The sequence below is a fragment of the Electrophorus electricus genome, chromosome 12, assembly GCF_041902795.1.
Source record: "Electrophorus electricus isolate QZ-2024a chromosome 12, ASM4190279v1, whole genome shotgun sequence".
Taxonomy (NCBI): domain Eukaryota; kingdom Metazoa; phylum Chordata; class Actinopteri; order Gymnotiformes; family Gymnotidae; genus Electrophorus; species Electrophorus electricus.
In genome coordinates, this window is record NC_137508.1 from 11065629 (window position 1) to 11089656 (window position 24028).

At 42.3% G+C, this 24028-nt stretch overlaps 2 protein-coding genes across 19 annotated transcripts in view; both read right to left on the reverse strand.

The window, feature by feature from the left end:
• Positions 1 to 17917, reverse strand: part of kiaa1109 (KIAA1109 ortholog) — a 39147-nt gene extending 21230 nt beyond the window's left edge. For all 18 annotated transcript variants that reach the window (XM_081724114.1, XM_081724113.1, XM_081724112.1 and 15 more), the window contains exons 1-42: positions 17762 to 17917; positions 14397 to 14508; positions 14135 to 14251; positions 13952 to 14030; positions 13623 to 13687; positions 13268 to 13430; positions 12873 to 12954; positions 12505 to 12698; positions 10853 to 10932; positions 10539 to 10686; positions 10295 to 10451; positions 10127 to 10205; positions 9900 to 9991; positions 9691 to 9808; positions 9413 to 9568; positions 9077 to 9174; positions 8752 to 8933; positions 8548 to 8654; positions 8074 to 8237; positions 7667 to 7876; positions 7415 to 7552; positions 7125 to 7301; positions 6883 to 7011; positions 6662 to 6781; positions 6208 to 6488; positions 5629 to 5873; positions 5247 to 5442; positions 4331 to 5126; positions 4164 to 4234; positions 3879 to 4052; positions 3667 to 3787; positions 3393 to 3539; positions 3176 to 3297; positions 2869 to 3053; positions 2527 to 2748; positions 2196 to 2407; positions 1958 to 2109; positions 1685 to 1835; positions 1430 to 1582; positions 1096 to 1336; positions 848 to 993; positions 534 to 759 (exon numbers count right to left, since the gene is read on the reverse strand). In XM_081724114.1, coding sequence (XP_081580240.1) covers positions 534 to 759; positions 848 to 993; positions 1096 to 1336; positions 1430 to 1582; positions 1685 to 1835; positions 1958 to 2109; positions 2196 to 2407; positions 2527 to 2748; positions 2869 to 3053; positions 3176 to 3297; positions 3393 to 3539; positions 3667 to 3787; positions 3879 to 4052; positions 4164 to 4234; positions 4331 to 5126; positions 5247 to 5442; positions 5629 to 5873; positions 6208 to 6488; positions 6662 to 6781; positions 6883 to 7011; positions 7125 to 7301; positions 7415 to 7552; positions 7667 to 7876; positions 8074 to 8237; positions 8548 to 8654; positions 8752 to 8933; positions 9077 to 9174; positions 9413 to 9568; positions 9691 to 9808; positions 9900 to 9991; positions 10127 to 10205; positions 10295 to 10451; positions 10539 to 10686; positions 10853 to 10932; positions 12505 to 12698; positions 12873 to 12954; positions 13268 to 13430; positions 13623 to 13687; positions 13952 to 14030; positions 14135 to 14251; positions 14397 to 14496 — 6796 coding nt within the window. In that variant the 5' untranslated portion in view covers positions 14497 to 14508; positions 17762 to 17917. The remainder of the gene's footprint in view (positions 1 to 533; positions 760 to 847; positions 994 to 1095; positions 1337 to 1429; positions 1583 to 1684; positions 1836 to 1957; positions 2110 to 2195; positions 2408 to 2526; positions 2749 to 2868; positions 3054 to 3175; positions 3298 to 3392; positions 3540 to 3666; positions 3788 to 3878; positions 4053 to 4163; positions 4235 to 4330; positions 5127 to 5246; positions 5443 to 5628; positions 5874 to 6207; positions 6489 to 6661; positions 6782 to 6882; positions 7012 to 7124; positions 7302 to 7414; positions 7553 to 7666; positions 7877 to 8073; positions 8238 to 8547; positions 8655 to 8751; positions 8934 to 9076; positions 9175 to 9412; positions 9569 to 9690; positions 9809 to 9899; positions 9992 to 10126; positions 10206 to 10294; positions 10452 to 10538; positions 10687 to 10852; positions 10933 to 12504; positions 12699 to 12872; positions 12955 to 13267; positions 13431 to 13622; positions 13688 to 13951; positions 14031 to 14134; positions 14252 to 14396; positions 14509 to 17761) is intronic.
• Positions 17918 to 19481: 1564 nt separating this feature from the next.
• LOC113589683 (phospholipase A and acyltransferase 3-like) lies at positions 19482 to 23980 on the reverse strand. The gene is made up of 4 exons (XM_035531614.2): positions 23125 to 23980; positions 20451 to 20550; positions 19908 to 20176; positions 19482 to 19734 (listed from the first exon to the last, which is right to left on the reverse strand). Exons 1-4 carry the CDS (start codon positions 23131 to 23133, stop codon positions 19612 to 19614), a joined length of 501 nt encoding a protein of 166 aa, XP_035387507.1. The 5' UTR covers positions 23134 to 23980; the 3' UTR covers positions 19482 to 19611.
• Between the last annotated feature and the right edge of the window lie 48 nt (positions 23981 to 24028).

Genomic DNA, 24028 nt, shown 5'->3' on the forward strand with positions numbered 1-24028 from the left:
TGCAGTTGGTCAGGTCTAGGTTCAGCAATGTCATGTGCCCAAAGAATGATGTCAGCTGACTACCTGAATATATTGAATGACCAGGTTATTCCATCAATGCATTTTTTCTTCCCCGATGGCACGGGCATATTCCAAGATGACAATGCCAGGATTCATTGGGCTCAAATTGTGAAAGAGTGGTTCAGGGAGCATGAGACATCATTTTTACATATGGATTGGCCACTACAGAGTCCAGACCTGAACCCCACTGAGAATCTTTGGGATGTGCTGGAGAAGACTTTGTGCAGTGGTCCAAATCTCCCATCATCAATACAAGATCTTGGGGGAAAATTAATGCAACTCTGGACAGAAATAAAGGTTGTGACATTGCAGAAGCTTGTGGAAACAATGCCACATCGAATGTGTGCTGTAATCCAAGTTAAAGGCGGTCCAACGAAATATTAGTGTGTGTAACCTTTTTTTTGGCCAGGCAGTGTACATATTTAGATTAGATATTTAATGGAACCACTTTCCATCTGAAGTTGGCAGTATACCTGTACGTGTCAGAGAGCTGCTCTTGGCTGCCACTGGCTCACTAGTGCGAGGAGGCGTGGCATCCAGCAGGTTATGGAGGCTAGGGAAGCTTCCTGTCAGGTAGCTTAGCAATGACTCCTTGCGCGGGCTATGATTGGACTGAAGCCCTGTCCGACTCACATGAGCTGGCGAATCAGCTGCTGTGTCTCCACTTGTGTAACTAAGAGACTGGTAAGGATGGGACCCCTGAAAGCAATAACGACAACAGTATTACAAGTTCATAACACATCACACCAATAACACAACTGAAAACTAAATGACATTCGTCACATACCTTTATCCTAAGACCGGACTCATTGTGTGTGTGAGATTTAGACAATTTCCTCATGATCTCAACACCACTCACAGGAGCCGAATTTCCAGTGGGAACAGGGCGACTGCACACACCCTCCAGTAGCATTGTGTGCTCACTAACAGTGCCTAAACACAGCATGACAACCAGAGGAACATGTATTATAGATCAAAACAGCACGTATGTACAGTGTGTGTGTGTGTGTGTGTGTGTGTGTGCGCATGCGTTACCTGCATCAAATTCAAACTCCACACCATCAGCACTGGTGTCACTTTGAAGGGCAGCGCCACTATCCACACAGATGGTGGGGTCCAGATCTGTAGGTGCGGGCTCTTTGGGTTTTGGCAGTTGATTGGGTCGTAGCAGGCCAACTGCCTTAAAGGCTTGGGTGACGATGATGAACTTCATCCACTGTCGCGCCAAAGCGACCAAACCTTTTTTCAGTGTGACCAGGGCAGGGAGGCCATCATTCTGAGCAACGAGAGAAGAAAAGTTAGAATGTGCAAAAAAAATGTTCCTCCCTTCCTCTCCCCACCCCCACACAGTAACAGTATGAACTCTTACCATAGTAGCCTCCTCTATAATACTGTAATCTGCTTGTTGTAGGTAGCGGTGTAAAATATTACACAACAAACAGGACGGGTTTTCGTGAAGGTACCGTGCTCGCTTGGTCACGCGATTATACTTGCTCCGTAATGGGATGTGAATGCTCTTTTTCTGTTACAATAAAACACACACACTTATCAGATCAGTGGGACTACCTTTGAGCTGAAAGTGCTGAACGTGTATTCGTACTCATCCGGGGGGTGTATTTCTGACCTCCAGAGCCTCGGTCATGATGCAGCCCATAACGGCACACACACGCAGGGTGGCCTCCATTTCCAGTTTCTGCAGTGAGGATTTCAGCTGGTCGATCGGCACTAGCCATGCACCAACTGCAGGGGTCGCTGTGCTCAACAGGTTCAGCTGCCTGTTACAAAACAGAGCATCCGGAAAATCCGGAACAGTGGAAGGTTTTTACCTTGGTTTAGTAAGAGGCCAAGTTTGTTAGGGGCCAAATGAACTTCCACGTGACTGTTTGACTGTTTATACCTGGACATGGCCTGTGTTTGCGAGCGTATGTTAGTTGGAGCGGCAAAACTGAACCAGATCTCCTTTATGGTAAGCTTCATACTGCTGGAGTCAGGGGGAGGGGGCAACAAGGGGAGGTCCTTCTTCAAGTCGTCAGACTCCACCCCCTCGTCCTTAAAATGACCAACATTTGTAGCCAGTGAGAAAGCATCACGAAACAGAGGCTGGCTCGATCAGATAGAAGATGACGCGTCAGTACCTGCTCGTCGGAGTCCGAGTTGTTGTTGGGCTCAGAGGTGGGGCTGTGTGTATCGTTGGGCAGGTTGTCATCAGATACATCAGTGCTGTAGCCACTTCCTGTCTGAGAGCCACTCGAACCATTTGATTTTGACACCCCGCCCCTAACACCAGCTTCAGCACCACTCATCACTCCAAATGCGCTGTAGAGCACTGCCCCTGACTGACGTCCCCCTGGGAAAAGCAGAACGACCAAGCAAACACACACACAAACACACACACACACATCTATTTCACAGCATGACTAATTACTTACAAAGCAATGTAACCATATTCCTAGTCATGGACAATACCTTTAACAGTGAGGTTCTCAATCCCACACTCAAACATGATCCAACCCCATTTCTCAGGGCTCGCCCCAGATCGGGAGGGGTCAGAGGCGTGATCTGGGATGTGGTCCATGGTGACTGAAGCTTCTGTCTCATCCACTAAGGCAAAGTCGTCCGTCTCCTCTAGGCTGAAGAGGACTTTGGACTTCTCAAATGGAATGGCAGTTATAGCACTCGCACCCAGATCTGCAAACACAGCAAAAACCTCATGAAGTGACCGGCAGGTTAATGCAAATTCTTAACCACGTGAACTGCTACAGAGCTGATAAATGGTGCAGGCGTGAGCATGGCGATCTGGGCACCCACCTGACGAGTCCAGCCCACGCAGCTGGCTGTGTATGCGATGGATGTTGAGTCTGGCCGCGATCTCTTTGCCTTTCTCCACGCCAGCATTGGAGCGCAAGGAGCCACTGGACTGAGGTGCCATCTTGGAGGCCGATGAGAACTTCTCCAGCACTGCGGAGGTCTTCTCCGTGTCCTCCACTATTCCCCTGTACATTACGCCATGTTAAACGCAACATAACAGTCTCTTTGCTCCCATTATTTACCATCCTGTAGAAGAGATATAGAGAGTGAGAGAGATGAGAGCATATGGGTGTACGCTTCTTCATACCTGTTCATTCGGAGCTGGGTAGCAATTCTGTCGAAGCAGAGGGCCACAAGAGAGACATGTGTGATGTTCTTATTAGAGGGAGAACCTTCTTCTACTGAGGCTTGCAGCACACAAAGATTCACCTGCAGATGTGTGCGCAGACACACACAGTCACACACACAGTCGATCTGCAGATTTTCTATGCATCACAGAAGCACCGACACACAGACACAGATACCTTTGGGATGGTAACATTAGCTTGCAGGCCCTTTATTTTCACATTGTCTGGTTTGATTGACAGGTCTGTCTGGCCGTGTGACATGTTCAGGGATCCTGGAGTGGTGCCTTCAGTCTTAGAGATTTTATGCTCTGGCTTGCCAGTACTCTGCATCGCACACACATGTTGAAAGAATTATAACTGATGTCTTTGTCTTCATTTATCTATATTTCACCACAGCAGAGAAACATGCCTGCATTTTCCACATGCCTGGAGCATGTACACGGTTACTTACGGACTCGGACACCGTGGACTTGCTGATCTGATATGCCTCATTCAGCACTTTGCCATGAAGATCATCTAGGATGGAAGCTGGATGACGTATGCTGGCATAGTGCACCATGGACCTGATGTACCTGCAGGACACAATACAGCAACATTGAGCCTACATTATGTCATCCATTAAAGCTCATTAATAAACATCCAGGTTGCTAATGGAGTACTGGCCTGTCCAGCGCTTCTGCCACCAGGGGTGTGAGCACCACATTAACTGCTCCTTTCACCTCGACGATAGCGGTGGTCCTAGTCTGGGCCAGGGGCTGATCCATGGTCCAGTCTTCCGTGGTCGTGTCCTCATCAGTGTTTTCCATTGCTCGCTTGTCAAGAGGGGTGTATGGAGTGCTAACACACACAGACAGACACACGCACACGCAAACATATCGGTAAATACTAGACATATGCTCATAAATGGCACATACAAGAGTAAGGCATCGGTGCACCATGTCACGTTACCTGCTTAAATCTCCCATGAGCTGAACCCCCCTGTCTAACAGCGAGCTGGCAGATAGACCTGCCTTCATAATCTGCAGAACATCAGAGAAATCCCATGACATTTCATAGCATACGTTTCAAGGTTAATATGAGCTCTAGAAATCAAACACGAATACACACATACACACCTTAAAGGAAGGAATGGACAACTGATCAAAAGACACAGAGCTTTCTTCACTAGTGGGTGTGTCCAAGTCCAGAGGCCGGTGCAGAGATGACTTGGATGTTCTTTTATTGGTGGGTTGCCTGACAGACCAGTTTGACACGTGATAATGTGCAAGATAACTATGGTAACAAGCCATCAGGTGGGGCTGCGTTGTTAGCAAACCAGGATCAGCTCTCTCTGTGTCCAAGGAGCCCTCTTCTTCCAACCCAAGTGCGGAGACAAAAGATGCCTGGGAGGCGTGGCTAGGCAACTGAGGTAGGCGGGGCTCTGTAAGTGAAAGTGGCCCTTCTACACTGTGATATATTGATGTGCGACTATGTTCAATATGGGGCTGTCCTTGCTGTCTCCGTCTCCGTTTCCTTCCAGGGTATGTGCCCGGGCCCTCGTCACTGCTGATTGGCTCAAAGTCCTCATTGGCACTGAAATAAGCCTCACTGTCGGCAACAGACATGGAAGAGTCCACTGAGCGGTACTGATGGAAAGTGCTCGAATCTGCCGAAGGAGTGAAAGGGAATGAGCTGTAGCTCCGCCGTTGTCGTGGCGAGTCTAAAACATTTTCATCACTACGGGACACTTCGCTGCTAAACTGCACACCGGCAGGGGGTGGAGCCTTCTCTGCAAAAACAGCAGCCGATAGGCTCTTGGTGCTACCGAGGCGGCCCGAATGAACAGATGACTGGCGTTTAAGGGGTGAGCGGAGAGGAGAACGCATTGGTTGACCTTCAGGGACAGGTCCATCAGTGGTCACACTCATTAACCTGTACAAACACACACACACAGATTATATGAATTCATGATGAGACTTCCATAAACATACAATCATACTATCCCAATTTAATTTACTTGGCTGTGTGTGTGTGTGCATTTAAGACGCTCACTCTGCACAGGGGGAGGGGCTTTCTCGCTCGCTAGCCAGCAGTGGTAGGGCAGCACTGGAAGATGAGTTTTCCTCAGAGGAAGAGGCAGAGCTGTGAGAACGCTGAGGTACCTGTAGACTCAGATGCTGGCCACGCCTCTCCATGTCAGCCATCGGAACAGGAGAACATGCATCCTTACGTATGCCCACGCCTTTAGCTGCAAAAAAGACAGAGTTAACCAGCATGTACATCAAGTCTACAATATGAAATTAAAATGTTTTAAAAAGTATTACGTTAAATCAGATATGAAAAGCAACAAAATGCAAAGCCCAAGGAAAGCACCTAAACAAGGCAGCTGAGTGAGACAGAGAAACAGGAATCCAGAGTAAAGTAATTAACATACTGTCAGGTAGTTTAGGTTGTTCTTTGGTGACTATCCACTCCCCAGGTTGCAACAATGATTGGCCATAGCTCATGTCATTCTCAGCACTGCCACTTGAAAAGGCGGAGCTTGACGAGGGGGTGATTTCTTCCAAGCGGAAAAAGTCCAAACCACCAGTTGAGCCTCCGAAAAAACGGCATCCACCCAAACACCCACAACGGTTTCTGCTTCGCTTATACTTCTCCTCTGGCCACAAGAACCACAGCCTGATGCACAGACACAGTCACACACACACACTTTCACCACAACACTATACGCATGCAACACTATAAGCATGGCAAGCAACTAGTGCTTTAAAAATCATTTATGGATGATTTTCCTTCGGTGTGAAATTGTATGCGTTACTGGCATTCCTGTGTCTATTACAATTCAAACGTGTAAACATAACTGTGAATGAGTTTTTTATGATTGAATTTTTTTTATTAGATTCTACCTGGTTAAATTGATAGTGGAGTCCTCTGCATTGTGGAAGTGGGCAATCCTTTGACAATGCCTGGCAAATGTGGCTGTAAGGCATTTATGGCTTATAAATGCACTCACCTCTTGGTCTGCATGTCATGGAGTTCCAGGAACTGCCTCTGCACCACATGTTTGGCTGGATGGTCAGCAGCCAATGCCACATCCGCAGTGATGAGGTTAAAGGTCACAGAGCCAGCCTCTAGCCAGTTAGATCGTCGCAGGAGGGGTTGAGGCAGGCCTTGCCTTGCTACTTCTTGCTGCTCGATGAACTGAGCAATAACAACATCCTGAAGAGCAGCACTGATGCCCTCCCCTACCGCTGCTGTGTGCAGGTTACAGTTCGCCAGCCTCAGCGCTCCTGTCTGAGGAGGGAACACACACATACACTCAATCTAATACTTATATTTACTGTAGATTTACCTTAAGAAAGTCCCTCTAGATCAGTACTGCCATAACAGCTCCAGATGAGTGACTGCTGCAATGTTCATTCAGCTATACATGGGGTAGAGCGCATGGGGCCATTTCTGCGACGGACCTTAATGTTGGCTGCACAGCCGTGCTCCACGATGAAAACCTGGGCTCCATCCACTGACAACCGAGTCATCGTATACTTTAAGTCTTCAGATGTCCGACAAGGTCCAGGCAAGGCTGCGTACTGCACACACAATTTATACGCTTCAGTTCAGCAAGTTCACTTTCTGGCACCATAGCAGAGTGGTTCTGATTCATGTGCAAGTTCTCAGTGAAAAGTCCCACCTTGGAGTCACAGACTCTCTGGTCAACTCCATGCTGACAAGTGGCAGAGGGTTTAGGCTGCTCCAGCTGGAACTCTCGAGACACCACATGAAACAAAAAAGACTCACCCCACTCTAGCAGGGAGGCACACTGAAACAAAGACACAAATATCATCGCCCATCATCACTTACACTTCATCCCCAGACTGATTCACTCGATTATATGCGAAGTAATCCAGACTTTAATCACATTCTGCCACCCACCTGCGGCACAGTGACTTTGCCCGTGAGAGCGCCAGCCTGCACATCAATTAGCCAGGCATACTCAAGTGTGTCGCTGCCCACTGGTAGCCCTTCAGCTGAGAACATGGCATGAGCTCGCATCTGTAGACCTGAGAGACTCAGGTGTCCATCACGCAACACTCCGTCAACAGCAGGACGCTGTACAATAAAGAGAAGATGCAAGAATGACAGCAAATAAAATAACTGTTTAAAAGCTCTGTGTGACCTGAGATAAAATGACCACCATCATAGCAAGGCAACATGAAGACCACCTGGTAGTTATCACTGACAAACACGTGAAGAGGAGAGAGGACAAGCTGGAGCAAGGTCTCTTTGTAGCCCTTCTTCATCTCAAAACACAGACGCTCCAGACACCCAGTCGGACCTTCTGGACTGTCAGTGCTACAATGCTGTCATACAAAGACAAAGCTTCATTAGCAAAAATATGTGCATGGGGTTCCACAAGGTTCTGCCATAATGCCACTAATGATCACAACCAAAGTTGTTGTGTGCATTTTACCCACCGTAGGCAGGCGCCCATGGACCTTGTGAACATTGATGAGCACAGTTATGTCCCAGGGGCGTAGTGTGAGAGGGTGGGGCATGTCTTTGTGGCTGTTCTCCTCCAAACCCACTCCAGTCCAGCCAGAAGATGAGGAACATGAACTCAGGACTGGGCTGGACAGAGACTCTTCAAAGTCAGTGTACATGTCATCCTCACCAAAGTAGTTCTCCTGCACAAACCCACAGAGTCACAGTGAGCAGAACTGTCTTACTTTAACTTACTAAGACAAAAACTGTGCTTTTCGATCAGTTTGTGTTCTTGTACATCAAGCCAGGTTGAAGCATGCTGTGTAAGAACTCAATAGACTTTACATAAATTGCTCGCTCCTAGGGCCACAGGGAGTTTAGCTTAGAGGCTCCTTCGTACCTTAATAGACAGCAATGCTCTCAGCAGGGGCCCATAAAGGATGATATGGGAGTCAGGACTGAGTTCCATCTCCACATGCAGCCGGTCTGGGGGTAAGAGGCTGGGGTCAGACGGTACCCGAGGGGGAGGAGGAACAGGGGGTGCGTGGTCCTCCATCTCAGACACTACAGACAGGGGAAGATAGGTATTTACACTATGGTCTGCTCAGTTCTAATATTTACTTAGACCATGCAGTGGCATGATAATACACAGATGCAAATTAACTTATGCAGAGCTAGAAGCATGGCCAATGTTAACCTTAAACATAAGGAGTGATAAGTCTCTCACAGGCCCAAACACAGCTATTATATAATTATTTTGAATATACAACACTTACTCATATTAACCCAATATTGAACTTTTGGCCATACCGTACAACCCACAGCTTAAAAGCATAAATGTGACTAAACAGCCTTAGAACATTAAATAACTCACAGGACTGTTTGAGCTGCTGGTCAGATTTCTGAGGGTAAATGGGATGCCAGGTATAGTCTATAATGAGCAGAAAATTTGGCACACTCCAGCAGTCCACCCATCCAGCCCTAGACGAACCAAAATCCATGAGTATTAGCCAACAGTATAACAGACATATGAAAATATGAAAGTAAGGAAGAATAAAAAAAGGTAGAGTCTCCATACTCGGCATGGGTCATGTTCCTCCAGCGAGCCTTGCCGATCTTGGGAGGAGCTCCTTGTGCCTCAGGTTGCATGCCGTTGTCTGGAGCAGCCCTGCTGTGCTGGTAGTCCTTGGCCAGGGTGAGCAGGGGATATCGGCTAGGGTGGCAGTCAGGCAAACACAAACGCATGTCTGTGTCTTCAGCCTGTGAGAAAAAAGATAAGGGACAGTTGCCAACAATCAGCCATCAGAGGCAACGACGGAGAAAGTCAGAGGCATATGAAGGTGTTCTTAAGCTTGCCAGTACAACCAGAAACGAGTGTGTGAAGTTTAAGTTCCTCTACTCACTCTCAAAGAGAAACGTGTGTTACAGGTGGTGGGAACAAACTCGTTAAAGGGTAAAGTGAAGTCAATGTTCAGAGTTTCTCCGCAGGCAGCGAGATACACTGGAAAGATAAAAGAAGCAGATTCAGGAGGATCCTTGGGAAGACTTTTGAAAAAATAACAGCATGCAAAACTAGGAAACTATAGGAATTATAGTAGTGTTGCAAATCACTAGAAACTTATTTGGGAGTGTTAGTTTTTTTGAGGCTTATAGAAAGTTATAGAAGTTTTTTTTTTTTTTTAATAGAAATTTCAGAGTTCCTAAAGCATTATATCAACTACCTTACTAGACCCCCTCACCATTCTCTTGTTGTTTGGTGGAGCAGTCAATCCAGTTGTGCTGATTGGCAGCCCATATCATCTCGAACTGGTGTAAAAGCATTTTGAACTTCCAGGAGTACGGAACAAATGAGTAGATATCTGGCTCACTGTCACTGGCCCAGTCTTGGATCAAATCTATACACGAAATCAGAATGACATGAAATCAGAAAAGGGCAACAACTCTAAAGAGAAGATAAAGGCAGACCCAAGCACCTGTAAGATGTACAGCTGCAGGCCAGACATTTAAGTGTAGTTACCTGTGAAGAAATTCTTCTGTGCATAGATGAAGTGGTAAGTGGCTTTGTACACCTCAATCTCACATTGCCAGGACTGAGGCATGTTCCACACACGTGGATAACTAGCGATCACGTGGAACTGAACAGGAGGAGAAAGGAGAAACAGTTAATACGCCGGCCATACACCCACCCATACATATACCTCCCTACACACAGCCACGTTAACTCACAGCCAGCATCTCAGTCTCCAGAAGGGTCCTGTACTGCATACTGCTGGTGGTGTCCACATGCAGTAACTGGCCTTTAACAGTGGGGGAGTAACCTGGGTGTGTGGGGGAAAGAGAGAGAAGGAAGAAATGATATGTTCTAAAACCTTGATCTCAAAATATATCTTACAGAACTAAATCATTTAAGACCATAAATTGGAGCTTTCAAATATGAAAGATTTTATAATTACCATTTTCTCCAATAGTCATTGGAATGTTGACCTCCAAATATGATCCTGCACCAACATTCACATGAATGGCATTCGTCTCCTGTGAAAATGAATATGAATAATAGGTGGACTGTGAGCTACACTGAAAAACAAGTAAAACACACAGAGGGAGAAAGTGCGAAAGTATACCCTGTTCTTGGTGAACAGCAGGTCTATAGTAGCATCTGCTATGATGTTCATCCGGAGCTCGAAGGCCAGGATTTGTCTGGCCTTCCCTGGCATGGGAACATCACTCACTTTCATTGGCTGATAGTCTGCAGGCAGGAAAAATTTCCACAGGCTATCCCTGCGAAGACACAATCAGCAAATTAGGAAACAATGCTGAAACACTGTGTTTGTCTGTCCGTGTGTGTGCGTGTGTGTGTGTACACACCTCTGTCTGTCTGCCCATGGTCCATAGTTGAAGTCTGTTCCTTTCCCACACACTATGTCCAAGCCCCAGCATGGAGGCAGGTCCTGAAGCTTAGTACCCTCAGAGCAGCCTTCCGTATCCCCGTTCTCCAGCTCCTCAGGGACCAGACCTGCATACAAACACACATCACTGCAAGGGCAGTAGCAATTACCTTCACCTGCCCTTTGTATTACTGTAAGCCATGGAGTATAGCCAGTCGAAATGTTCACTTGCATTAATAATCATCCATTAAAGAACAGATGAATGAATAGATAAAAAATAAAACATGCACAAACCTGGTTCATCCTGGTAATAGTAAATGTCTACATCGTTTGATTGCATGACAACAAATCCCTCTCCCATGAGTCTGGGTGGCCTGAAAAGTAAGCAAAGTAATTGGAACAACTGTGTGTTAATAATTATGTTTTAGCCCGTACATGACCTTACACAATCATTTATAGTCAGATACAATTAAACCTCATTTAACCCCTAAAACACTGTAATTAATGTCATTGACACAAAATGTGTCAACCACACTGAGCCTTCATTTCACTTCATCTCACTTAATTATGTATAATATCAAGGGAACAGTGAAAGACCAAGCAGGTGGTGAAGAAAAGACAGTTTTGCAGTTTTCTCAAAGGAGTTTATTCAATAGAGATGAGCCTGTTAACTAGAGAACTAATACAATTATTAACATTCCCCCTAGTGCTTCTGATCTAATTACATAGCTGTTTGTGGGAAGTGTCTACCTACTATAAATATTTAGTAATTGTTTGTAACTGAACATAAGGAAAGTGTGCTAACTAAATCTTAAAGCTCAGGGAACCCTAATCTATGTTTTCTTCCAAAATCAGCTATTTTCCATCATCTGGCTAAACTATACCCATATACAAAGTTTGTCATTTTAATACCATTCCAAAGTCTAAAGTAAATGGCCAATTTTTCAGAATTTCTGCCTTTCTAATCTGAAATGAGTGACTACAATGTTGAGTAAAGTTCCATTAGCGTTAGCCTGCTTAGGCTAAACTGACATTAACTACAGGAGAACTCATAGTCAGTGCTAGTTATTATGCAGTTAAGTCCATGCAGGTTCCCACCTACTGTTACTGAAATTTCAAAATGATTTGCATTCTTCATTTGCATTTTCAATGGTAGGGTCATGTATAGTTGTTTGATTCCAATTCTTCTTGCTTATGCCATTATATAGCCGGCTGTTAGTCTGTGATGGCAGGCTGTCAATCAAGAGCACTTACTGGAATGTTAGGATCCCACTGAGGCTGCTCTCAGCTAGGATCAATGAGCCAATTTGGTTGGGTTTTGAGCGGCATTTATGGATGCTTAATATGTCTTGTTTACTATCATACAAACATTTTTAATATGTTACAATATCTTTCTTGTGTCTTGAAAGCTTATAATTCATTTAAAATGAAGGAATCCCACATGCTCAAGGAATAACAAGTTTAAAAATCTGCACCATTTATGCACTATTGACGACACATTTCAAGGCTACCCAAAGTATTAATGAACAATATATTCACATTTCCTCCACAGAGCCAAGTCTGTTTTTAACTAGGTCATTAAGTATTTAAATGCAGTCTAATTTAAATGTCTAAACATTCAGATAGATGCTAAGCGAGAGCTGTACAACAGTGCTGAACTACTCACACAAGACTCATAAAAAGACCCAAAAGATAAAACGTGAAATAAACAAGAATAAATATGCCCTATTAAATCCCCAGTTATACATCTTTAAATTCAACTTGAATTTTGAGTTTAATTATGTAAATGATCTCTGGTGACATTTATTCATTTAACACATGATTTATAAATCTTAATGAACACATTAGAACAGCATTAACACGCGTGTGGTTGAAATACACACTAAACACTTCTACCCTACTGAGGCTTTCCGGGCAAGGCTTGGTGGTGGACAGATGAAACGTACTCATCGTTCTGAAGGCCAAGGTAGCGGGGGCTGGGCACCAGCATCACACGCACGTTCTCCAGCGACCCCTTCACTATGTGCATGAACTGATCCAGGTGGCTGCTAGGAGGCTTGGTGGCATATGTGAGGAAGGCGTCATCAAAGCTCATACACAGAGTCTGGGGAAGGTGGTTATTACCGAACGCTACCCGACCCTGAGGAGGACACAGTGAGGGGGAGACAAAGAGGGGAGTGGAAGAGGTTGAGTCCAGTTTTCCTGATGTTTAGAAAGAAGCATTTAGCTTGGTTAGATCAGGGAGGGGGGTGTCTGAGTGATATGGGCTCTACAAGCAAATGAACAGCAAGTCTTGCCTCACTGCAGTACTCACCGTGCTGATGTTGAGTTTTATGACAGGTATGAGAGACCTCCAAGATGAAGAGGGGTCCTGAGATTCAGCTGTGATGTGAACACTTGAAAAAGAACGCACAAAATCCCTTTATTTAAAGACAAGTGTGCACCAGAGATAAAGCATTCATACAAACAAAAGGAGCATGGGGCAAAAAATGTCACAACTATACAACTGATTCAACAGAGGAAATACCCTTCAACAAACTTATCAGGCTTTTTTTATTAGCCAGCAGAACATGTTCCCCCAAGGTATTCAGCAAAAAATAAATCATGTGCACTTTGGGATATACAGAAGAAACATAAACCAAAGGTAAATCAACAACAAATCTTAGTGTTTACATTGCTTCAGGGGAGGATTTGGGAGATTACGGTTACCTGTTTTGCTCCTCATGGCCCTTCTCCTCATCTCGCCGGGGCGGGATGAGGGTGGGCTCCAAGCCAAATGTCTCTTGAAGCCGCGCATAAAGATCTGTGCGGTTATATACGTGGAACTCAAAGCCGTTAACGGTGACATACAACCGTGTCTCAGCCTTTGGGTCTGCAGGCAGAAACAAAATCTAATCACAATTCTACAGAATTTGACCTGACATGACCATGCATAGACTTGCTAGAACGTTTGAACTAAAACACCAGGTCAAAACTAATTATTACCAAACAAACTTCTTAGTAATAACTTTCATGCAAGAATACAAAATACATTGGAAATAGTACAAAAAGGTTTTGCACTTACCATGCTGTTTCTGATTGGGATTATACATCTTCCACCAGCGAAATATAAGGAAACCATCTTGAATTCTAGGAAACGTATTTGGTAGTTTGGTCAATGAAACATTAACATTTTTGTCTCTTCTAGACTTATGCTGATATAAGAAGCGTTCAACAGGAATGTGAAAGCATAATTCAAGTAGTATTGGATGTCTCAGGCATGTGTGCTGAAGTACTTCAAGACTTCAAGGAGGGGAAAAAAAAGCAAAGTCAGTTCAGTGTACAAAACCTAAACAGAGCAGAAAGGCCAGGCTGATCGATGAATGAGTAAAACTGTTCAACAGGCGGGGATACCTAATTGACATGTCCTCATTGATGTAGTAGACATCTCGGAACATGACCTTCCCGGAGAGCACAGAAAAGGAAAATGAGCCTGCAAGCACAAACACCACACTGAGCCCACTAAAGCATGGATCAGGAGCTTATCCACCTGGGTTTTCTTTCCTTTCTCACACATATAAGCACACATTTACTGACCAATGTGAAGATATCCATTTTTGTATACTCTGTTGATAATGAGGGTTAGGATGAGTCCAATGTTACGGGAATTGTAGTAGGTCAAGTATATAATCCATCCACAGGACAGAATAGTGGCTGTGAAAAACACACACAAAAATGGTTAAAAAGCAATTTAGGATAACCACTTTATTTCAGTTGCAAACTTGAAAATGATCAATCTACTGGACACAAATGTCAAATTTTGAGGGACTGAGAATGTCAGCAATAAAGGATGTCTTACCCACAAGCAACCATACCAAGTTGGAATTGTGTTTGTTGAGGTAATTATCCAAGTCATCGATACTAGGAACCAGACTGTGGTTGATCTTGTTGTTATCCATGGTTAGACCCCACTACAGATGAAATACATAACAGTCATCTCAAAATTTAGCAATACATATCCAATAATTAATAATCCTACATACAAGATACCCTTCTTAATAAACACATTCATAGGAATTTAGTATGGTCTAAAACGGCATACACCAATAACTGAAATCATTCTAAAATAATGCTTAATGGCAGTCACAATCTGTGACTGAGTTTAGGGGCTTCTAATGGATGACCTGTCGCTGCTTCTATAGTGCAAAAAGGAAGTGATGCCTCAGATATGACAGAAGGGTCAAATGTAGGGGGCCAGATGCTGATTTGGAAGCCCCCACTACAAGTATGGTTTGAATCAACTTTAGACCTTTCAAACTATTTCTGAGAAACAGGTAAATTACAGCTGGGAAACAACACGGACATATAATCAGTGCTGCTCATTTATACGCCAGTAATGATAAATGCATTGCAACTCCAGCGTAATGCAACTGGGGTATATAGTATTAACCAAGCTATGTACTGCGAGTATACTGAGGTTACAGTATATATGAGATTGTCAGTCTGCCCAAGACTTTTAGCAAAAGCAGGATAAGGCTGAAGTAGTGGTTGTGGCAAGGCTGCAATGACATGGCAAAGCTATTTTGAATTATATCTAAAGAACAAGGGGCTACCATCACCCTTCCCCGTCGTTCATTTATATGATCATCTGCCTATACACGTTGCAGCACTAAGACCAGACAATGCTCAGACATGCCAGTATGAAAGCCCTGTGTTGTCAGCAATGCGGAAGCAAGAAGTATGGCAATACACTCAGCTCATGGCACACTTTAGGAGAAAATGAAACCTAAGCTTCTAGATCCTTTGAGTGATGGCATTCTTAAATTCATTTTTACAAAGTTTATCTGTATGTTAAATGTACAAAGAGATTACGGTTGGGTAGTATTTAAATAAAATTGTAGTCCACAAAAATTTGAAGAATTACCATTTTTGTTGTTTTGTCTCTGTACTCAAGCACACTGCACAGTCATGGACAAAAGTTTTGAGTGACAAATTTTGGTTTTCACAAACTTTAATGCCTCAGTTTTTTAGATCACTTTGTCAGATGTTTATATAGTGTAATGAAGTATAATTATAAGCATTTCACAAGTTTTTTAACCTTTTATTGACAAATGCATCCAGTTTAAGCAAAGACTTAATATTTACTGTGTTGCCACTTCTTTTATAAGACCTCTGCAATTTGCCTTGGCATGCTGCTCCCAATGATCCAGGAGCAATTTGGTGATGAACAATGCTTTTTCCAGCATGACGGAGTTTGTGGACAAACTGTGATCAACTCCAAGCACTGATTAGGCAAGAATGGTTGCCTTCAGTCAAGATTTTGTCCAGAAGCTGATATCCAGCATGCCAAGGCGAATTGCAGAAGTTTTCAAAAAGAAGGGTCAACATTGTAAATATTAAGTCTGCTTAAACTGGATGTATTTGTCAATAAAAAAAAGTTTTTAAAAAAAACTTGAACTGCTTATGTGGTATAGTGAAGTACAATTATAAACATCTGACCAAAAAAACCCCCAAAAAAACAGAGGCAGTAAACTTTGTGAAAACCAAACTTTGTGTCAGTCTCAAAACTTTTGACCACAACTGTATTTGTACATAAACAATGGAAATTATGTCAAAGTAAAGACTCCATGCTAACATCTATAGCAGATAACATTTCAGCCAACTATTAAAGTTCTTATTAAACACAGTCCTTCTGTTTTAATGACCCAAGGTAATTTGACAGTTGGCTGCTTATTTGTGCTATCTGTGTCTTCGCATTATTAGGCCATGTACAAGTGAGCTAGTGAAAGGTCCAGAGTTGTTTTTACATATGGTATTTGCAATGCCAGTAAAGTAAGTACCAGAGGTGTCAAAGTCTACCATAAAGGGAGAAATACACCAGATATATATGGAACACAGTGGACCTGGTTTAACTGTCATTAGTGATTGTGACTGTTGGTGTGAAGAAAAATAAATGCTGACGTGTAAAGAAACACCTTAACCGATCCAACTCAATTCTTTAAATCTCATCAAATGAAGCTGCTCCATGGAGCAATATCATGCAGGAATACGAAGCAGCAGTACCACACAGGAACAACAGTCGTACCGCTACAGGGTAAAAAACTATGTGGAGTGACAAACCACTTAATTTTTGCCCATCATTCATCAAACAGCAGCATAAGATTTTTTTCACGCGTCATTTGGCGGCGCGGGGGTGGGAGGTCAAAACAAAAACGTGACGGTCTATTGCATGTCAGAAAAAACACGAAATATTGGATGGAGGACGCGCTATTTAGATGTAGATGTGGGACTAAATTTGCGACTTAGGCGGAACGTCTAGGCTGCCGCGAAAGAATGATCTGCATGAAGGGAATTTTAGCAACAGCTCCTGGGCATGTCAGAGCAGATGTACTAAGCGGTTTCTTTCTTTGTGCTTGTTATACAGAAAGCCCAACAGCCTGACCAGCTTCTCTGAAATTACAGAATGCCACAAACATCGAAACGACACGGAAATTGCTTCGTGAATACTAATCATAGTGTGATATGGTGGTGATATATTTACGAGAATCATGCAACAAGGGAATCATCACATAGCTGCAAATAAAAATCCATTGAACATGTCACAAGCAGATACGCAGATTAACTTTAGATGCTAAATTAACACTGAAAACACGGCCTGGTCTACACTTTTCACGACTGTGAACTCGATCACTTTGATCAGACGGCTAGCTGCCTTAGCTAGGCAGCTAGCTACATTATCCACCACTAAAATACAAAACCTTACTATGAAAGGCTGTAGCTGACATGATTTTAGTGAATGTTAAATCTAGATTCAATACAGTGTATGCTACCGTATCCAACCGGACGAGCAGCATTTGTACTGCTTGTGTTGATGTGACTGTCTGAAACCCAAGGTGGAAGGATGTCAGTCAACTAAGCACTGAATGTCGCGAAACGATAGACAATACAGCTAGCCAGCTAACCTAATAACGCCTGTCTAGCTATACATATTCGATCACCCACTAGACTTTCTCTTGACTTTTAAATGTTAGTCAATCCTATAAAACAGTACATTTATTCAGGTTTCGTGTCGGCGCAAATGGGGGTCCCTGACAGTTAGCGTTAGCAAACATCTATCTAGCTAACCTAGCTGTTTCGCTAACGCCAGTTAAACTGGGCCTCCGTTTGTAAACAGTCATTCTTTGTGGGGTAGTCTTAATTTAAAAAGACGTAAAACAAATGTACCTTTCGCTGTGGAACTACGTGTCACGTTGCCATAATAACTCTGAGTGGGTCCTTTTCTTATTTTACCCCCCGCTGACGGAACCCACATCTCCGAGTAGACAGTAGTCTAGTTTTCCGGAGTATTTACAGACTCCATTGGGTTTTCCTGGTTTCAGATCACGTGTACAGCGTAACGAATGGGGTGCCTCGTTTACGAAGCGACCCTCTCCAAACGGTAGCGCGTCTGTGAATATACAGGCCTTTCCCCGCGCACGGCCCACGTGTTTACAACTAGAAAGCACAACGGGCTCATATGAAAGCAAAAATCTATTTTCTACGCAAAATTGTTTGCATCAGGCGCCCGCGGCTGCGTTGTCTCCAGCAAAAGTTCCTTGAGTTACATCTGCGATATGTTTTTATTTGTGCATTTGTTAATATTTATGTAAGGTTTATAATTTGAACACGATTAATCTCTCGATTCTTACTTATACTAAATTATTTTTTCGTGTATACTTTTATGACTTAAAGTGCTTAAAGTGCCATTAAAGTGCCGGACCACTGTTGCCTCCCCCTGAGGACCACTAGAGGGCGCTTCACGGCGCTTCAGGGTTGATAAACGCTGGTCTGTGGTAAAAGGGATATACAGTTCAGCCAATGGGCGCGATTTTTCTCAGGAGACAAAGAATAATACATTAATGGAGTGTATTCTCACATTGCATACACTAACGGAGTTTGCTTGAAAAGTAAGCAAAATGCTTCACACTGATAATGTATTCCAAAATTATTTATGGCCAATGAATCGATGGCTTTAAAATATTATTAAAATCAAATCTAGATAGATAGATAGATAGATAGATAGATAGATAGATAGATAGATAGATAGATAGATAGATACTTTATTGATCCTGAAAATAGGAATGGGTTACACTAGCAGACATGTTTTATTTATATAGTATTAAAAAAGTAAATTAAACCTAGGAGTAAAAAAACCCTCATAATAACACAAAATGTGCAGAGGCTAACAGCCATGGATAGGAAAAGCTTTACACTACAACACTTTAAAACAGTGCTTTTGTTTCATTCATTAATGAAGATGATCCTATGTTTGACCAAGATAGAATGCATGGGGTGAGAATTCCTGCTCAAGATAGACAGGTTTTTTGAGTGTTCTTTATTCTACAATTACCCCCAATTACTAACATTGCGCTGCAGGTGGTTCTGTTTTCATACTCAGCAAAGTCCTTAACTATATCCCTGTATTTATCGTCCTGCCCACTAGTCATACACCCCCCCCCACACACACACACCCACCCACACATTCTTATCATCAGATAATTTCTGCATAGAAGAAGGATCAATCAGATATTGAGAAAACAGTGCTACACTGGACTCCAGGATCTGAGTATGAGTCTCAATTCTCCATGCAGACAATCTAAACGAGAGTGTTATAGAGACCATCACTTCGGAGTTTAAATAAGAATTTCAGATGCCATACATAAGTAATTGTTTCCCTCTAGAGCAAATTTGTTAATAACATAGCTGGTTTACATTCACATTCAATCTTTTCGATCTAATTTTCATTTTGACACACTAATCCACATGCACAGTTGGAATATAACCTGAGCGTGTAACTACAGAGACTGAAAATTAAATGGTCTTCATTAAATGTGAAAACTGGAAAACCCCTGAAATCATGGAGCTATATTAACTGGAATTTTAAACGCATTCACATTCATTTGATTTTATTTATTTATTTCAAACCAAAGCACTTAGAGTCAGACAACCTCTCATGTTATTGCATATAGAACCTATTGCATATAAGAAGGTTGTGATAAAACACAGTGAAGTTGTTTCTCAGATAAAGAGAAATATCAATATTTATTCCTCTTCTCTTTTTCAGAATCAGAAAACAGTGCTACCGTCACTGCTACCACTCCAACCACTCCAACCACTCCAAGCACTCCAAGCGCTGCAGCAGATGCAACTTGTCTTACCTTCAACACAAAAGAAGTAGGAAAAGAGAACAAATATTTGTCCTGTGCCTTATACTGTAGTTTGGATTCATTTAGTCCTTTATATTTGTTAGAACATATTACCCCAGCATGCAAAACACTGTATGTGCAATTTATATAATGCAGTACAAAATTATAGAAAACATGTAGCCCACCTGACGTGATGTCGGCTTTCCGTATCTTAAATCTGTGACAAAATGCTCACAATTCGCAGTGGCAAGGTTGTAAGTTTTCTTCTGATCTACAAGGCTGTGAGCATGTTTGAGAATTTCAGAAACTTCACGGGGCTCATACGTATCGTCCAAAAGGTTGTTGACTTTATATTTATCTGTGCCCACAACAAGCAAAAGCTTCTCCTTCTTCACAACCGCCATTTCACAAAAGACTGACATCACACTGTTGGCCCCAGCATTCGCCACCTCATCTAACGGATAAAAAAAGAAACCTCACTTTTATATTTGTCGTGTCCACGCTGACATCAGTTAAAATGATCCAGTTCAATGTACGGAATATCCAAATATTGTGTAAATAAATAGGCAATAGCTCAGAAGAGAAGCAGTACAACTAAAACTGTCTTAGAAAATGTGAAAGAGAGACGTCACTCAATGGAAGAACAGGAGCTGTGATTGATGGAATATTTATATATATGTTGGGCTCCCTTGGAACCAGATTCTCTTTTTCTGACTTCATTTACTTACATGGCGGTACAAGGTGAATGACATATCCATCACCAACATATATGGCCCAGTGTTGGTACATTGGACGAAAGATTTCTATAAGATCACCAGCTTTTGGCTTCTGAAAGAAATGATCAGTTGAGACAATGAGCAGATTCACATAATCTTTGAATGAAACTTAATATCACAAGGATTCACTATTTTGCCTAGGCAACATTGAAACATTTGGACTATAGTCTAATTGAGACTTATTCTAATTAAATTAATAATAAGGTAATATAGAACAGAAAAAGACCATTTGTGTGCTGCTGCAGATTATGTAAATGGTTTCATATAAGCAACTAGCAACCAGAGACCTTCCCTTCACTAATAAAAGGGAGCAGTAAGCAAGTTTAACAAAATGTCTGTTTGAATTCATTCCTTTTGAACATGCTATATGTTTGACTGGGAGGAGACAGCCTATGTTAGCCAGCTAGGTTCGGTAGATGTGAATGAAAACTATTGGGTTTATGGGGTATTTGTTGTTAAGGCATATTTAGCTGTTGGGGTAGTTGTACCTGAGGAATTATTTAGCTGTGGGGGTAGTTGTTGGGGGAAACTTGGCTGCAGGGGTAGTTGTAATTTGGGTGAAGGGTAATTGACTGTAGGGCAGTTAAGGATAGTTGAGGTAAATGCCCTAGTTGAGCTAGCTGTGGTTGAGGGGTTATTTAGCTGTGGGGGTAGTTGTTGTGGGCAATTTAGCCATTGGGGTGGTTGCTGTTCATGGTCTGTTGGGAGTAATTTGGAATGAGGGGTATTTGGCTGTGAGGTAGTTGAGAGGTTGTTTATCAAACTAAGTATTTGAATTTGTTGAAACAGTTGTAGTGAAAATAGACTACAAATTGTTCCCCTGATGAAACTTTGACCTTGACAGGATGGGCTTTCTCTAACCCTTGGGCAACAGACAGGACCCAGAACACCTCTGGCACCTTAATACTGAACAATAAAGCCATAAGCAGCCTAGTGTTATCACGCTGGTTTGGTTTTCTGACCCTTCCCCCTTTACTTTGGTGTCATAAAACGCACAGATTGGAATGTGAGAATTTATGGAACAGTTCAAGGATCTGTGACCATAGATTCCATCAGACTCTAACCCTTATCGGAACAACCAACTTTTCTCTTCTCACACAAATATGTTCACATATATATGTTTATCTTTCCCACAAATTCACAGAGTAACAACTTGTGATTTAACCTACTATGATGTCAAATGATAATCATCCAGTAATGTGTCGTAATTTTAATATAATCTCCAAATTGAGACGTTTGCTCTTATTATTTGATAATTCTCTATTATTTCATTATTCTGTTCATTACCTGATCCTTATTAATTTGTATTTCCCTGTTTTCAAGGAGGTGACCCAATTAACCTTATCAACTCTAATTGATAATTTAAACCGATACATAGTTAAAACCGATACATAGTCATACTATTTGTATTTTTATTTGAATAAAAGTGAATCCTTGTTGGAAAATGGGATAGCGGGACAGCAAATGAGTGTTCAGAAATAGACTTATATCTACGGAGGTAACTTAACTAGTAGACAATGAAGCTAACAGGAGCTATGGGTAGGTGATATCGAAACTCCGAAGTATACCCTCTGGACACCGAGACATACCTCCTAAAAACCTGCCCGACAAGCTGCGCTACGTCCACGTTGGCACAGTAACTGCTGACAGTGACACAGGCTGACTGAGCAAAGGGTACAGCGTGTCTAGGCATTTTGTCTAATTTGTAAAAACTGGAATCAATACGTAGAAAATGTTACATTAAAACCTATATTTAATATATCATTAATTAAATGGATTCGATAGAGTAGCTCCTTAACACCTAGCCAGCTAGTTTAATTAACGTTAACGATGCTAATGAACGCGTGAACCCTGTTCAACGTTTCTTTTAAAATCACTGAACTTGGCAATAGAAAAGCAACTGTTGCAAATAGTGCAGCGAGCAACACTCAAACGTTTGGTGCTGCTAACCGTATTCCACACGTGAATTAAATTATATTGGTGGGATATCTAATCTGAAACTGATCCAAATCTTATCCGTTAATTTTGCTAGTGATAATTTCGTAGATAAATCTAAAAAAAAAAAAAAAAGATAAATAAAGAAATAAAAGAAAAAGAGAGATGACGCTCTCGTTTGAATGGCTCTTGGAAAGGAACGGAGCCATAAGAGCTGGTTCCCTTCAAGGAGCCGTTATACCCATCATAATATCCACTGCGCTAATAGTTATGAGGAATACAATGTATTTAGCATGTGTTTTATTCCTGAAAACAAATAATAAAAATAATAATTGTTCGAAATAAATACTCGTAAAAACCAACTAGGCTGTTTATGCTTTGCTAAATCCTATAACGGATTCGGATTCGGCTCCAGCCCTACTTTACAAAAGTAAGGTAATAGTAAAAGGTAGTAAAAATCAGTTAGCGAAAAGCACTAGCAAAATCACGATATCAGTTATTTTATTGCGACGCAGATAACGTAGCTAAATGTTTTCGCATAAACAACAAGCGCTGCAATTTTACTTCGTTTCCAAGCATTATGCTTTCATTCTGTTTCAGAATTTAAAATAAGCCCGAGTTACAGAAGGTTTTTTTGCGGTTGTAAAAATCCTTAAAACCAATTACTTCAAATTTCTTTTCATGAACTTACCACCGACATGGATGAAGAATCAGTGCATCAATGACACTGATGCAGTAAAATGAAGGTGAACGAGCGTTTATGGGCGGCGGGTGACTTTAGGTTGCTGAGCAAACCAGTAGGTTACAGTAGTGTAGACTGGCTGGGCGGTTCTAAACCGGTCCCATGCATTTATCACAAAAGATCAACATTCCGTGTAAGTGAGTGCAACACACGCTTTCAGTTTCAGTATTACGTGAAAGGGCCGTAGAAGCAACAGTAATTAAATACATGTATACAAGTATTAATCGAGACTGACGGAAGAACATCCTCACAAGAAGCTTCCTTTCTGAGAGACTCTTTCTGAGACTAGACATGTTTAGTTTTAAAAGAGTGAGCAGAGAGCAGTGTGCGTAGGTAGAGAAACGAATCAGAACGTACTTTTATCTTTTCTAAAAATCTGATAGTTGCTGCAGAACTTCACATAGAAAGGACCATTACCAAAACGAGCAACACATTCCATTTTACCGGCTAAAAACTGTTAGAAATACCCTACTACATACACCCTGCCCCAAATCACTATGTGGCAGTATGCAAACAAAATTTTTTTTTCTCCCAGTAGGTCTACAGGAAAGATACCCAGATAACATACTATTCCTGCCAAATATTCCAGCACGCAACCAGAGCGACTTCGTCCCGTCATGCAACTGTAGTGGAAAAAAGTTGGCAGAACTTTTAAACGTTCGTGTGACACTGAACTGCATAATACCACGGGCATGCAGTATACAGCATATACTGAGTAGAGGATGCAGCATACAGTATGTAGTGGGCTATTTCAAACATAATCTATGATCAGATCAAACTGAACACTGTCCTGTCCAAGAACTTCAGATTTGGTGGCATGCGCTAAAAATAAGGAATCTAATAACCCGTTGGT

What these genes read in the sequence shown, in the direction of transcription:
- LOC113589683 (XM_035531614.2), bottom strand. An exon ending in CATTCACCTTGTACCGCCAT is followed by an intron (nt 20,177 to 20,450) that starts GTAAGTAAATGA and finishes TTTATCCGTTAG; the next exon opens with ATGAGGTGGCGAATGCTGGG. An exon ending in GAAAGCCGACATCACGTCAG is followed by an intron (nt 19,735 to 19,907) that starts GTGGGCTACATG and finishes TTTGTGTTGAAG; the next exon opens with GTAAGACAAGTTGCATCTGC.